Below are 15,365 nucleotides of genomic sequence, written 5' to 3' on the forward strand. Positions count from 1 at the left end.
GGAGGCCCAGGGTCCCCCCAGCAGGTGGCAGAGCCCATACATTTACATGCTCAGTGAACAGGCCCCTCACAGTGGGTCCTGCAGCCTGTTAGCCAGTAGGACTTCAATCTCGCTGACAGCCTAGAGAATGGGTACCACCACGATTCAGGGGCACACACTAGGGATGCCTGTAGGGGGCTTCTGCTTGTGAAGCTCATCTTCAGGCCTCAGGCAGCTTAGGGGGCTCCAATAGCTCCCTCTCCCTGAGGGCTTGAGCTTGAGGTCACCGTTGCTTCACTCAGCTTTCCTCACTGCTCACAACCTGTGTCTGAAAATCCGAAGTGCCCACCTACCACCTTCAACTGAGCTCAAGGGTCAGGCTGGCCTGCCCTTCTAACCAAGGTCCTACTTCCTTTTCCAGGCTGGAGCTTGGAAAATTAGGGCAAGGCTGCATTAGCGCCCTGAAAAGTTTAAAGGGACCAGAAGGTGGCATATGCCACATGCCACCACCAGGGGGAGCCACTGTGGCCACACTAATTGGGAGGCCCCAGCAGGAAAGGCCAAAGTTGTCAGTTATACTACCAGGGGGCGGGAGGCAGCCTGGCTGGGGTCTTGGCCCCCGGGCTCACATCTGGCCAGTGCAGACCCCAACCCTAGGGCCTGTTCCTCTGGAATCCCTGGGTCTGCAGACATCACACCTTCCAGGGTACCCAATGAGGTGGTCGTGGGACGACCCTGTGAGGTAAGCAGGAGACCGACCCAGGTTAAGCAGCTCGCCCTTCAACCCGGAACTCCAGGGTCCTTCCCCATGTCTCGGTGGCCTGTCGTGGCTCAGTCGCTGACCACCATGGCCACCTACCATGCAGCCCAACGGGCATATCCATCCTTCTTGCAAACTGAGGATTTTGGCCCACTATCCCCAGGAAACATAGCTGGGCTTGAGCTCAAGACCCTCCCCCTCCCATCTTCACCCCCTCCTCAAGTCTAAAGAGAAATGAAACACAGAAAAAACAGGCTTGAGACAGCTTTGTTAGAACAACTCAGCAAAATAAAATTCCGGTTTATTGTTGGACAACATTGTTTCACACATACATCAAACAGGCCAAAAAAAATAAACAGCAACTTCATAGACAAAAAAGGAAAAAAAAGAAACCTTTTATCTTTGGCCTTTTTAACCATCTCATACAAACCAACTACTTATAGTACAGCTAAGTACATACACAAAAAAAGTTACTGGAATGCTCGGAATAAGATTGTTTTTTTGTTGTTGTTTTTGCTTTTTTTACAAGGTTTTTTTTCTCCTTTGAGATTATAATGAACATGGTCACACCACAAGTAAAGTCAGAAGTAGGACAGAGAACGCTCCGAAGGCTGGTTTGGTCATCCGAGATCATTAAAAATGGCTGACCCCTAACAATATGTACAAAAATATAAAATGTAAATAAAAAATACAAACAAATTTTCCTTTTTAAAGTACTTTTAAGAAAAAAAGCAGGGCCTTGGAAGTTTTGGTTCTTTTTTCCTCCCCTGTTGCAAATTCACGTTGTGGTTTTGGTTGGGTGGCGGAGAGCGTGTGTCATCTGCGGGTGGCGCTGCCCGCGTGGGGCGGGCGGGCGGGACTCTCTACTCGAAGGTGACCACGTTTAGATTCTGAGACGGGAAGTGGAGGGTGAATAGGTCACGGTGGCCTTTTTTTGTTTTGTTAAGTTTAACTTTTCCTTTTTTGCTGTCTAGTCATCCTCGTCGGTCTTCTGCTTCTTGGTGTCGACATCGTCATCCTGGGCAGAGAAAGACAGTCAAGGCCCCTGCGGCGCCCCCACCGTTTGGCATAGCCAAGCAGGGGCCAGGCACTGGCCCCTCCAGAGGCTTCCGGAGCTCTGGGAAGGCAGGCCTAGGTTCCTTCCTATTCCTGCTCAAGACAAGGGAGCCTGCCTTTCAGGACCACTCACCACCCCAGACTCCAATCAGCGGCCCCTCGGGTGGTAACACCTTAGCCCCCAAGCCACACCCAAGCCAGGACCCACCTCATCATCTTCAGCTGCCCGTTTGCCCGTAGCTGCCTCAGCCTCCTCATCTTCGTCTCCATCCTCTTCCTCACCTGCAGAACCAAACCCCAGGGTAAACCATGCTGCCTCCTCAACGAAGGGAAGAATCTTGGTACCCTGCCCACCCAGCGACAGCCAGAACTTGGCGGGGGGAGAGACACGCAACACCACAGCGCCTCAGGGGATCTGCCAGGAACAGAATCGCCAGGACAAGAGACCCCTGATCTCTGCAGCCCGACAAACCGGGCAGCCAGGGTACCACACCAGCCACACGGGCACAGGTCTTCGGAGGAAGAAAAAGGGCCCACATAGCCGGCTGCACCCCAAGAGGACAGATGAACAGATCAGTGAGCGGAAGGCACCAAAGGGAGTCAGTGTGGGCGCACAGGGCACAGCTTCGCCTCACTAGCCTACAACAAAGTCCTAACTCCACAGTACAAACCCGGCTGCAGGGGGTCCACCGGTCTCCAACCCCAGAAACCCCCAGTTCCTGCCCCTTTTCTAGACAAAGCAAGGGAAAGGTAACCCCAAAAGGGGAGATGAACAAGGCTACTCACCATCACCTTCCTCCTCCTCCTCTTCTTCCTCTCCCCCTTCTTCCTCTTCTTCATCTACCTCATTGTCAGCCTCCTGCTCCCCATTTTCCTCATTCTCCTCGACAGAAAACATAACCAGGTTGTTAATGAGAACAGGCCATCGGTCCTGCCCCATCCCTTCCCCGGGACCCCACCAGTGCGTCTACAGTCCCAGACCAGCTAAGAGAACTCATCAATTCATCTTCCTAAAGCTCCACCAGGGGACCACCATGCAGGAACTGTCCGAGGGCTCAGCCTCCTCCCCTAACCAAGATTAAACCCAAGCTGGAGTGAGAACTTCCTGGCCGGGAGCAGTTAGGGGTCATGGGGAAGGTGGACACTCACAGCGTTCCCATTAGCAGGGGCGTCTCTTCCATTCTCCGCCTCCTCCACAACTTCCTTCTTCTCCTTTAAGTCCTTCAAAAAGTAAGAGGGAACCAGTAAGTCTTTTTGAGAAACCCAGGGCTGGCAAAGAGGCCCAGGACTCAAGGCATGTATGTACCGCTGATGTGGGTGTCCTAACAGCCCCGTATTACACTTGGAAATACTGCAAGGAAGGGCCACAGAATACCCAGGGTGTCTGTGGTCAAGGTTTCCTCCGATTTCTCAACCCTTAAGAAACACACCAAAGAGTCCCCTACAGTTGTTCCCACCGTCCCTTACTCATGCTTCTTAGGAAAAGAGCCACTGTGGCACCACAGCCTTAAACCCGTCTGGCTGGGCAGACGAGCCCGGGAACACTTCACTCTCACACACCCATCACAGACTGGTTTCCAACCAGAGGGAGCTCCGCCTCTCACAAATCCTCCTTGGAAGACAGCAGGTATGCGCCATAAATAAATAAGGTAATGGAGGGAGGGCCCGGGAGCTGCGGGGAGAACTCCCGTGGGCGGGTTAGCCTGGGAAGGGAATGGGAGGAAGCAAACAGGCAGAACTGGGGAGGCCGCCTTAGAGCCGAGCTTAAGCTCCAAGCCCACCGTAGCCCAGGACCTGCAAGGGCAGGTCGTTGGAAAAAACCCGAACCCACCAATCCCCTATATGTGACAGCTGTCCCAGGAGGTCCCAGACCGTTGCCAGGAAATGCACCCCAGCTTGGGTGACTCGACCCTTGTTCAGATGCGCGCGGCCCGGAGCTCCCCATCTCCCTCCCAGCTTCTCGCTGTCCGCGCGGCGGCTCTCAGCGTTCGGCCGCACCTCGAGGAGTGGACACGGTCCAAAGGGCAACGCCGTCGGGGGCGCCCCAAAGCCCCGTAACTTTTTCCACCTGGCACTGCCGAGCCGGCTGCCAACACAAACAGGCGTCGGGCCGGGCGCCGGTGCAGCTCGGCCTCCATCCAGTGAGCGGCCCCGGGGCACCTGTCGGCCCCATTACCCCGGGCCGACGGGCCGCGAACCCAGGCACCGCCCGCTCCCGCCCCCTGGCGGCCGAAGCCCCGGGGAGCGGGTGGGGGCGGGGAGAACGCGGCGCGCAGGCGCGCAGCCCCCGCCCGGCGGGCTTTGCGCGCGGACCTCGGCACGCACCGCGCGCGCGGAGCACGTGGCCCAGGGCCGCCGAGTGCGCCCCTGACCCTGGAGACCAGGGGCGTGCGGGCTGCGCTGGCCCGGCCACTGCGCGACTTGCGCGCCGGTCTTTCCGGGTCTCTCGACGCCCCCACCACAGGCCTCGACGCGTGGGCCTGCGTCTCGCATTTGGCGGGCAAAGTCCCGCGGGAGGCCGCCCCGAAGTCCACAGGGCTTTCTCAGACCGGCAGCCCGAGGCCGTCGGGGACGCGCTCCACGCGCTATTTATTCCCGGCGGGAAACTGCCTAGAAGGAAAGCGAACGCGGACGTCCGCACCGGGAAGGGCCGACCCTTCCACCCCCGACTAGTTCCCGGGCTGGGCCCAGAGGGGGCCGGGCTGAAGCCCTTGCGGAGATCCCAGTCGCCAGCTCCACTCCGCAGGGGGAGTCACCCCTGGGAGAGAGCCAGAGGTGACGCCAGGGGCACAGAGGTTAAGGAGACGCCAAGGTGACTCGTCCCCGTCCCCGTAGGGGCACGAGAGAGGCGCGGACAAGAGCCTCAGGGTAAAAACGCCGATGTGCCTTGAAGTGCCGCGCTCCCGCTGAGGGCGGAGACGCTCGCCGCGCGGGCCGCGGAAACTACCCGGCGCGCAGGACCAGAACTGCGCCAAACGCCCAAGACCTCAAAACCGAGGGCAGTGAACCCGCAGCACCAGTCTCCCAAACACCTCTGGCGCCCGGCTTGACCCCGCAACGGGGCAGCCGCGGCCACAGCTTTTGTTCGTGTCCGCGTCGCCTCCGGAGCGGCCGCGCACACGGTGCTTCCCGGGCAGCCGCGGGGGGCGCCCATCGTCGCCGCGGCGCGCCGTTCCTTCACTTTCCGTTTCCTCCCCAACGGCGCGTGGGCTCGCCTCCTCCACAGCCAAACCCGGCACCGCTGAATTATTGAAGCTGGGCGGCTGCTCCCGGAGCACTCTCCCCGGAGGACGCCTACCCCCGCCCTCCCTGAGGGCCCCCAGGGCGGAGGAGACCTTCACACCTCCGCGGAGACAATCGACGTAGCGGCCGGCTGACCCGCTGCCCCACTCCGCCTTATCAGAGCTTAGTCCCGATAAAGCTCCTCGGACCCGCTGCAAGGCGCGAAACGAGGCAGCCCGGCTCCGAACAAAGAGCAGCGCCGCCGGCGGGCGCTCGCTGCGGAGCCGCCACTTCCCGCAGCCGACCCGCGCCTGCAACGCGCACCCCCCCCCCAGCACTTCCGATTCCAAACGCGCTCGAGTTTCAAAGTTATTTCCGTGTGCCCTGCGGGCTGACGACCCCCAGCCCGGCCCCTCTCCTCCCGCCACTGTTCAGACGAGTCACAAACAAGTTTCAGGAGCTGTGCGACACCCATCACCCGAGCCCCTCAGCCCCCGCACCCGCCCTCCGGACCCCGAGGGCACCCCGGCCCACTCCTCGTCGGGCATCACGTCTGCCCGCAGCGCTTCCCGCCCCCTCCCCCGCACACAAAAGAGTGGGCTGCCGGGGGGCCTAGGCCGGGGGCGAGCAGTCTCTCCACAGGAAGAAACGACAGCGAGCTTGGGGCAGCCCAGCCGTCGCGCGCCAAACACCGCTCCGGCGGCAGCCTTCGGACCCCGAAGGGGCGGGCGGCGTCCAGCCTCACCTTGGTGGTGATCTCGGAGCTGGTGTCCACGGCCGCGTCTGACATGATGGGGCACGCCGGTGATCCGATGCAGCGGATTGAAAGGAGAGCGAGAGTTCGAGGACTCTGGCGACAAAGCTGCCGGAGTCCGGGGCGGCGGAGGAGGCGCGCGGCGGAGGTGGTTGCGGCGAACGGGAAGCCGGACGCAGGAACAATGCAAAGATGGCTTTTCAGAGCAGCCAGTGGGGAACTCACGCGGCGCCAGAACCTTTAATATAGATTAGTGGGCGGCGCTCGGCCTCCTCTGCCCGAATGCTATTGGCTGAGCACAGGGAGCGGGCGCTCGCTCATTGGCTCGATTCCGAACAATGGGCAAGCGTGCTTAAAGCGGCAGTGCCTTGGTGCGTCCCGCGCTGCGCAGTCGCCGGCCGCACTGTCATTCAGGGCCTTAGTTTGCCGGGTCTCGGCGGCGCCGGCGCCGTGGGGGAGGGGCGCGCGAGCGCGCTCTGGGCGCGCGCTCCCGCAGCTGTTTTGCTGGGGCTGCTGACGCAGAAAGCCAAAGCGCGGCAAAGCTGCCCGCCCAGCCCCCCCGTCTTCCCCTCCCCGCTGCTGCTCGGAAGGAGGGGGAGGGAAGAGGAGGCGGCGACCGGCGCGCACGACGGCTGCCAGCGAGGGGGAGGGGAGGGGAGGGGAGGGCCGGGTGCTGGGCTGCGCTCGCCCGGGGCGGTGCCCTGTGCAGTGCCCGGGGAGGTGCCCGCCCCCCGCTCCTGGGCACCTTCAACCAAGAATTGTCCCATGGCAAGTGGGCGGTAGCCCTAAGACGATCATTGAGGGCGCGAGGCCGAGACCCGCGCTCCTAGGCCGCCCCGTCTTTACGTCGTCAACATCCTCTGCCCAGCCCTAGACGCCCCAGTCTTTGAAGAGGTGACCCCTTTGCCCACGACCAGCCCCGGCGTTGGCCGCCTGAGCCACCCGACGAGCGGGCTCCGTGCCAAGCATACTCTCTGGGATTCGTGCTTCGAGGGGAGTCGTGGGCCGGTGCTGGCTCCTGCCTTCGAACAGGACAATCCCACGGGCGTCGCACCACACAGCGGTCTCCGCACCCCAGGGCATTGGACAGCACCCCGGACCGTCACTGCCGTCGTGACAGCCTCTGGGAGCCTCCTTCCACGGCCCGGCCATCGAGTCTACCCTCTCTCACCGCCCTTAAGGGGCTGCGAGGGGCACATGAGCTTATACACTGAGGGTTTACTGGGAGAAATAATCGTCCTTTAGACCAGTTGGGCTAGTCCTTGGGGACTCCTTGAAGTTTGGGGCGCCATTTAGGGAACCACGCGGAGCCCTGAGAAGAGAACCATCAAGGCGCCACACTCAAGATGGCGTTGGGCTCGGTAAGCGTGGCGTGACGTGGCGATCAGATCACGCAGACGATCCGAAAACCGCAGGCTACACCCTCCTTATTGCAATCGCGCTTGGCTGTCGAAGTAACAGGCCAGCCGTGTGGGAAGAAAGATTAGAATAGATGGGAAAACGTTCCAGAAAAAAAAAAAAATAAACTCTCTGTGCCGCACTCAACATGGCGACAGATAGGGTTCATCCCCGTGTTGCCAGAAGGGGGCGCCCGACACGGAAGGCGGGACTCCGGAGGAACGGGCGCACACTGGCTGAGAGTGGCGGGCGAACACAAAGTTGACGCTTTGCGTCCTGCCATTGGCAGGTTCCGCTGTCTGTCTCTTGGGGCTGCCGATCTGGGAATGGAGAAAACCCGGAGTCTTAAGTCGTGGAGGAGGGACGGATGCCAAATCCAGTAGAGCTTCAAGTGAGGAACGGGAGGAGAGACTGAGTCGCCCTTCTTGTTTCTCTTAGGTCAGGGGCTGGCTGACCCCATTCCCACCTCGAGACTCCCTTTGCTGAGCTTACCACGCATCCGCCTGGCTGCCTCCTATGACCCGGGACTCCGCTGCCCCGCCGGGAGGAGGCACGGAGTGCAGGGGCGCCACCTGGGTCTGGGCCCCCTCCCCGCTTCCCCTGTCCCGCACGCGTCAGGCCCGCATCCTGGTTCACATCTGTCAGTCTGGCCGTTGGGGCTTTTCCCAAGCGACTTGTCCTCTGGGAAGAGAGAAGCCCGGGCTCCCTGTCCTTTGGCCGGGAGAAACGTAGGACAGGTGCTGGAAAGGGCGGGAGCATCGCGCCACCTCCTGCTGCCTGGCGGTCGCCATCCCGTCCCGGGTACGCGGCAGCGGAGGGGGCGTCTGCGGGTCTCCGTCCTGCCCCCAGGCACCCCAATGGCTGGAAGTGGGATTTTCGGCAGGGTGGGCGCGCGTCAGTCCAAGGGACTCGCAATAGTATCCCCAAGGATCACGCGTCCCAACTCTTTGTTCGGTCCCTTCCTCCCCCGGCCAGCTGCCTTTATTGCGGCGTGGACCTGGGGCGGTTCTTCGCCCCAGAGGAGGAAAGGGTTTGTTGTCCGCTGCCGCTGTGATCTCCTCCTTTGTGCCACAGTCTCCAAGAACTGGAGGGATTGTGCGGCATCGTAAATGAGGCAGGACAGCGCCTTCTACCTTCCTTGCATCCATTAATCTCTGGTTTACCCTAGAAGGAATTGTTCAGTCCACAAAACCCAGATGCAGCGAGAGCTTGGTCTGTGCCACATCTAAGCAATTGAGGCTTCTAACCTCCCTGGAAGGTGACCTTGGGCAGTCTGTATATCCAAGCTGAAAACTGGACATGACTTCTGGATTATGGCTCAGGGACAGGGGCAGGGTCAGGGGTAGGGGCGGGGTGCGGGGGGGGGGGGGCGGTGAGAGCGTAGGGGAGTGGTTCTGGGCAATGCTGCAGACGTTTGGGAGGAGCTGGGTGAGCGTGAATTTCCCTCGAAGAACTGCTTTGCCTGACCCTGTCCCCCTCCCCACCCCCTGTCCCCCAAGCTGTTAGCTCTGCTAGAAGCAGTAAGGAAGGTTCCTGCGCACCTGGTTCTGGAACCAGTATTTACATTCAGCAAGCATTCACTGAGCGCTTGCTGTGTACATAGCAGGGAGTCTTTGGCTCCCCCCTCAAGCATTTTCATTTATCCTCTGCATCTTGCAAGGTAGACAGGACAATTATAGGGTTGAATCATACGAAACTGATGTTTTTGTAGGTCAAAACCAATTGAAAATCAGCGAATTTGTACGTTCAGCCTCCAATATGATATCACTTTACTTGTAACAAGTCAAAAGAGCAGACCAAGGATTATAGCAAGGAACTTGAAGTAACCAAGTGAATCAGTGACCAAGCTGGGGCTAAAATCCTAAAATGAAAGACTCTGCCTTGTTAGATGTGTCCTGGAGCAGAAGTGGCCTCCTTGGACCTCCTTGGACTCATAAGTGATGGAGTTATTTAGGCTATCAAGAGCCTCCGTTCCTCCAGGGACAGGCCACTCACATCATCTTTGCTGTTTCTGAATGGCTGTTCTTCCTGTCCTCTGTCACTTCCACTCACTGATACATCTCTGTCCTTTGCTGCTTCTGTGGCCTTTGAAACCTCCCAAGATGAGCTGGTATGCCCTGTTAGACCACATTTCCACGTGCATGTCAGAGGTGCCCTGGGCTTAGGTTAGAGCTTCTCTAAGGCAGGGGCCCCAAGTGGCCCCCAGGCAAGTTTTGTTTTTAAGGAATTTGTATAAGGACACCTCTGGGTTACCTACACATTCTCCATTTGGGACCACAGGCCTCTCACTGCCAGGCCTGAGTCACACTTATTTCACCTGTCTGGCCCTGTAGGCACTTATGTTTGCAACCCTTGCTCCTAAGCCATTTCCAATGTATTCCTGATTGGTTGTCTCACAAGTCTGCTTGATTCCCAAAAGACCAAAAAGGTTATAAACGCTGGTAAAGCTGCCTGTGTTCATATCCCAGTCTTGCCACATGCTAGCTGTGTGAAACTAGGCAAGTCATTTCCTCACCTCTAAAAAAATGGAGAGGATAATAACAGTTGCCTACCTTCTGGGGTTATGGTGGGAATTGAACTGGTTAATATTCAGAAAGTGCTTAGAAGAGTATCTGGCACATCCATCCATCCAGGAAAACCATCGGTCTTCTCAGGACCCCATTTTCCAGCTGCTTTCTGCACCTAAGTGGATAGGTTTCGGTGTCTGCAGGTCTCTGGGCAAAGGAACAATGTCTTCAGCAAATTCTTCCCATATTCAGTGGGAGATGAGGGCACCAGCCTAGCGGAGTTTCCGGAAGCCGATGATTTGGTGCCCGACATGCTCGGCAGCCCCTCTGGCCTCAGAGGAATGACCGAGTCTGGGAGGCAGCCTGAGTGGAGCAGGCCTCAAAAACTCCTGCCTTCCCGCCCTTCAGAAACCCAGGCGTTTCAGGCTGTGGTTTCCTTGCCCGGGCAGAAGGGCCTGGGGAGCTGCCAGGGGCCTTTCAACTCTCCCGCCTTGCCGAGCCCGGATGGGATTGTGTAAGAGCCACCCCCCACACGCCTGCTCCCCTGTGCAGCACGTCCGGGCCTGCCCTTTCTCCCGGGGAGCTGTGCCAGAAGGCCCTGGTACCTACACAGGTCTGGCAGCTCCTGCCAGAGGTCCAAGAGGCTCCTGCCTGGCAGGGGGAGGGTGGGGGACATCTCTTGATGTTCAGGGCCTGCCCCCAAACATGCCAAACTGGAGCTCTGGTTGGAGACTAGATAAGGAGGCTGGGGGAGGTGTGTGTGCTGTGTCCATGGCCACCGCCGCCTCCTGAGCACGCTCGCGCCATGGTGCCCGTTCTGGACTCCCGTGCACATGCCCCCCCCCCCATGCTGTCTCCAGGAATCTTCTGCCTGCCCATGCCGTTTCCCAGCCCCTCTTCCCTGCATCCATCTGTGTGTGTGTGTGCACGCCTATTTGCATAGCTCAAGCTCCGTGGGTGTTTTGCTTAAGCTCTGGTTACCGTTCGTGAGTGCGTGGGCCCGGCATCATGCTGGCAGGTGAAGGTGCTGGGGTGGGGGGGGGGGGTGCACGTGTGCCGGCACATCGGTCTCCCTGCCCCGTGAATGCCTGTGAGGGAGGCGCATCCAAGGAAAGGTTAAACACCTATATGTGACATGAGGAGGCATTGAACTGGACATCTCCATACCTGTCCCTTCTTGCCACCTGGCCCCACACGGGAACCCAGCAAGACAGGAGTCTCCAGTGGGTCCTAGATAAGGGTCTGTGTGCCCCCTCCAGGTCAGAAGTAAGCTCGAAGTTGGGGAGAGGTAGCTTGGAATGTCTGCTTTCCTCATCTCTGTTAATCTCCAACGGGTCTCTTCCCTTCACCCCTGGCAGAGAAGCCACCTCCAGCCATGTTTACAGGGAGAGGGTGTAAGGTGTGGAGGACGCACCACCCGCCAGAATTTACTCATTCTCTCACACCAAAGTGGAGTACGGACAGAGTGACCAACTCTCCAGGTTGTTCCGGGACACGGGGCTTCTCAGTGTTACAACCAGGAAACTCCCAGGCACCCTGGGACACGCTGGTCACACTGGTTCAGTCCTTGTCCACAAGCGGGTGAGAATGGCGTTTCTGAAGAAATCTATAAGCACGGCCAAGAAGCGTCCCGTGGCCCCCGGTCCCAAAACAGCCCCCCACTTGGATTCTGCTTGTCTTTGCCGTGGAGGATCCAGGGTGACGCTGGGAGCATTTGGTTTGCACATGGCAGAGCAGAAGGATCGAGGGGCTTAGCGGAGATCACGGAGCAAGCTGGCGGCGCCCGGACCAGGACCTCCCGCACCCTGCCGAGAGGGCTCTCAGCTGCCATGCGCCGGGAAGGCTGACTTGCGCGGTGACAGTCACGAGCACGGGAATCTTTTTCTAGATCCAGGTGGGAGCCAGGGCCTCTAGAGCAGGGGGAGACGTCTCAGACTCCTTCCAGAAACACTCTCTCCAGGGCACCTGGGTGGCTCAGTCAGTTGCACGTCCAACTTCCGCTCAGGTCATGACTTCACGACTTGTGGGTCCCAGCCCCGCGCCCGACTCTGTGCTGACAGCTCAGAGCCTGGAGCCTGCTTCTGGTTCTGTGTCTCCCTCTCTCTCTGCCCCTCCCTGGCTCTTGCTCAGTCTCTCTCTCTCTCTCTCTCTCTCTCTCTCAAAAAGTAAAATAAAAACATTAAAAAATTTTTTAAATACTCTCTCAAAAAGTAAAACAAAAACATTAAAAAAATTTTTTTAATAAAAAAAAATGTCCTCTCCACTTAGGGGAGCCTGGGTGTCTCAGTTAGTTGAGTGTCTGTCCAACTTCGGCTCAGGTTATGATCTCACAGTTTGTGAGTTCGAGCCCTACATCGGGCTCACTGCTGTCAGCACAGAGCCCACTTCGGATCCTTTGTCCCCGTCTCTCTCTGCCCCTCCCGTGCTCACACTTTCTCTCTCTCTCTCTCTCTCTCAAAAATAAATAATAAGGAAGGAAGAAAGGAAGGGAGAGAGAGGGAGAAAGAAAGAAAGAAAGAAAGAAAGAAAGAAAGAAAGAAAGAAAGAAAGAAAGAAAGAAAGAAAGAGAAAAGGGAAAGAAAGAAAGAAAGAAAGAAAGAAAGAAAGAAAGAAAGAAAGAAAAAGAAAGAGGAAGAAAGAAAGAAATACTCCCTCCAAGAGGTTTTCTGAGAATCTCACAGGAGAGAAAAAGCATGGCTCTCACTGGGACGATCCTGCAGGAAAATCTCAAAGCAGGATGAAGCATTACCTCAAAACCCAAACCTCCCCAGGGAAGGGCAGCTGGCGTCCCTTTTCCAGGGAAATGTGAGCGCCTCGTGCCGTGCCGTTAAAGCCTGAGAGGAAAGCTCGACTGACTGCGAGCAGCCCCAGCATCTTCCCCAGCTGGGGCACTTCTCAGTCGCTTGCCTGGGGCCAGGCCTTGCATGGCTCTCAGTGGCTTTCGCCAGATTGTGCCAGATTATGCCGTCTCTTGCCACCGAGGCGCTTTAGGAGTGTTACCTCAAAAGCATCAGCCAGACACCTCCCAATCCACTTGGCTCCTGGCAGGGCCTCAGTTTTCCCACTTGCTAAACGAAGAGAACATGGCACAGCTCCCAGGGAGAAAACAGCATGGCTGCTTGTCCATGCTCCTGGGCTGTTTGCAGGGCCACAGCGCTCTGAGGGGCAAAGTCCTTGGCCAAGACGTGCTTTTGAGATCCCCAAAGTATTTATCACCTTGTGGTGATCAGTCTTGGGCCATATGTCATACGTTGGAGGTGTCCCTCAATCGAGACTTTCAGGATGATAAAATGTATTCCAGAACGTTCTTCAGGAGTCACCACTACTATAAAGGCTGAATTTGGATTCAGGGACATTCATGAAAGAATTCATGACATTCATGAAAGAGAGTCAAATGTATTCTGAATACCTGCAGAAACAGATAAAAGGGAAATTAGAAATTGATGATTAATGTTAATGAGTGAGCCTACACGGGGGGCGGGGGGTGCCTGGCTGGCTCAGTCAGCACAGCATACGACACTTAATCTCAGGGTTGTGAGTTCGAGCCCCACATTGGGCATGGAGCCTACTTAAAAAAAAAAAAAAAAAGTAAATAAGTGAGCCTACATGAAATGAAACAGCTCTTAGAGCAGGGAGGGATGAGCGTTAAGAATCTTAGCTCAGAATCCCAGCTTGTAATTAGTCAAAGCTCTCAGCTTCATGGAAGGCTGTCATCTTGCCGTGGTGGGGGTTCTCCGTGTTTGCTTTCTTCAGTCCCAGCCTCTCTTCGTCTCAGGGCCACCGGTAGGAATCGGCGCACAAGTGACTGGAGGATCCACCCCTAGGCTCAACTGACACTGGTTCCGTCCCCACCCTGTTCCCATTATCTGAGCTAAAATGAGAAGGGATTTCTGGACCGGGACAGTCACGTAAGTGCCCACCTCTCTGCGTGTGCTGTGAGCTGGTGGTGGCAGGGCGGGTCTGGCTGTGACCCCGCCCGGCATGGCCCCGTGCCCTGTATGCCTGGGGACGCTTCATCAAGAAATGCCCGCTGGATTGCTCTGAATCACATGGAATTGGGCTCGACATTTCACTGAGCCCCCATGCCAGGGTGTTGACACCTGCTTCGTGCCAGAGAAGGGAAAAATTGAACCTACTTCAAGCAGTTATGGCAAAGCACCCCCGCAGATGGAGAGGACGAAAAGGAGCCTCCTTCTACAGATGGAGGCGCCGGGACCCAAAATGGGAGACTGATCTGCCAGCAGAGGGGCCCCTGGCCAGGAATAGAGCCCCCCTTGGCCCTGGCTGCCAGGGCTCCATGCCACCAGCCCTCCCTCTCACTGAATGACTGGAGCCCCGACTGACACTAGCTCTGGAAACTCAAGAGACCAGAGTGGTCAGGGGGTGCATCCTGGAGCAAGCGGGGCGCGGCAGGAGCCCCAAGTCAGGGCAGGATGTGCGGGTGAGAGCAGGAGTGAGAGTCTGGGCAGCTCCAACACGGAAGCGAGCCAGGGGAGTGCGTGAGGAGAGAATGCAGCAGGAGGGGCACCAGGAAGGGGGGCTCTTCTGAAAGCTGGCTTGCCCCGACCGAACGGAGACATTTCAAGCGTGCACTTCCACTTTGTTGCACGACTGGAACCCTGCAGACCTGCCCCATCGGGGGCACAGTAAGGGACCATAGCCCCAACCCCAGCACGTTGCAGTAGAGAGGCCACGAGAGAGTGGTGGCCCTGCTTCCTGAACGATCTCTGGGCCAGATGTCGTTCTGAGTTCTAGACAAATCAACTGGTTCAGTCCTGTGAGGTTTGTTGTTATCCCTGCCTTCCGAAAGGGGAAACTGAGGCACAGAGCAGGCAGGTGTGGCCCAAAGTCAGTGGCGGAGCTGGGATTTGAAACCAGGCAGCCCGGGTCCAGAGCCCCCCAGCTCTCACGGGGAAAAGTCCCTGGTCCTAAGCAGCCCTACCACCACCAGGCTCTGCCCACCCCGCCTCTTCAAACGTCAGGGACAGGATCTTGGGGTTTCCTCTGTTGATCACTAAGGAGTTTATTTTTACCCACTAAGGCTCTCATCCCCCAGCAGGTGTCTCTCAGGTTGCAGGAGATGAAGTCTTCCTCAGATTGGTGATTTCTGGTTGTGAGGCAAGATTTTTTCCAGTGGGACCCAGAGACCTGGGTGAAAGGGCACTCTGCAACTGTTTGTCACCAAGGGCTGACGAGAAAATCGGCCTCCTGAAAAGGAACTGTTCCCAGGATGTTCCATTGAATTTTTTCATGGCATCAGTAGACAACTGGTAACATCTGCCTTAGACATTCTACGGGCTGCTGTTCACCACAGCCTGGCCCTGGGCTCTGAATGTACAACATTGCACAATGTTCCTTTTATAGTGACCCTCGGGATAAATTTCTCTCTGGCATCAGCACTAGCAGGACAGTGTGACCTGCTGGTTAGGAGTGCAAACCCCAGGTGTCCCCTTCATGTCCCCCTAGGAGTGTGGAGGGGAGGAACCCATTGGATCAGGGCTCCCCGCCTACCTCTGTGACTTGGTGTGGGTCCTGAGGCAAGATTTGCCCCCCCCCCAGTTCTCAGTTTTCTCACCTGTAAAATGGGACTCAGTAACAACGTCCTAAGACTTCTCTTGAATAGGATGTTTCATTTTGTCATTATAGATCCTCCTTATCTTGTACCAAATCCCATTTCCCTCTCTGACTG

General features: G+C 57.4%; 1 protein-coding gene across 2 annotated transcripts; it reads right to left on the bottom strand.

Moving 5' to 3' along the window:
* Positions 1-1,005: 1,005 nt before the first annotated feature.
* On the bottom strand, positions 1,006-6,004 carry PTMA (prothymosin alpha). 2 transcript variants are annotated; one of them, XM_058701317.1, is made up of 5 exons: positions 5,763-6,004; positions 2,945-3,016; positions 2,582-2,678; positions 2,004-2,077; positions 1,006-1,757 (listed from the first exon to the last, which is right to left on the bottom strand). In XM_058701317.1, the coding sequence occupies exons 1-5, from the start codon at positions 5,805-5,807 to the stop codon at positions 1,710-1,712; spliced, it is 336 nt and encodes a 111-aa protein (XP_058557300.1). In that variant the 5' UTR covers positions 5,808-6,004; the 3' UTR covers positions 1,006-1,709. The 2 variants fall into 2 exon arrangements, with proteins under 2 accessions (XP_058557300.1, XP_058557311.1); XM_058701328.1 differs by having other exon boundaries at positions 2,582-2,675; positions 5,763-6,003.
* Positions 6,005-15,365: the final 9,361 nt, after the last annotated feature.

Source organism: Neofelis nebulosa, chromosome 2, assembly GCF_028018385.1.
Source record: "Neofelis nebulosa isolate mNeoNeb1 chromosome 2, mNeoNeb1.pri, whole genome shotgun sequence".
Taxonomy (NCBI): Eukaryota; Metazoa; Chordata; class Mammalia; order Carnivora; family Felidae; genus Neofelis; species Neofelis nebulosa.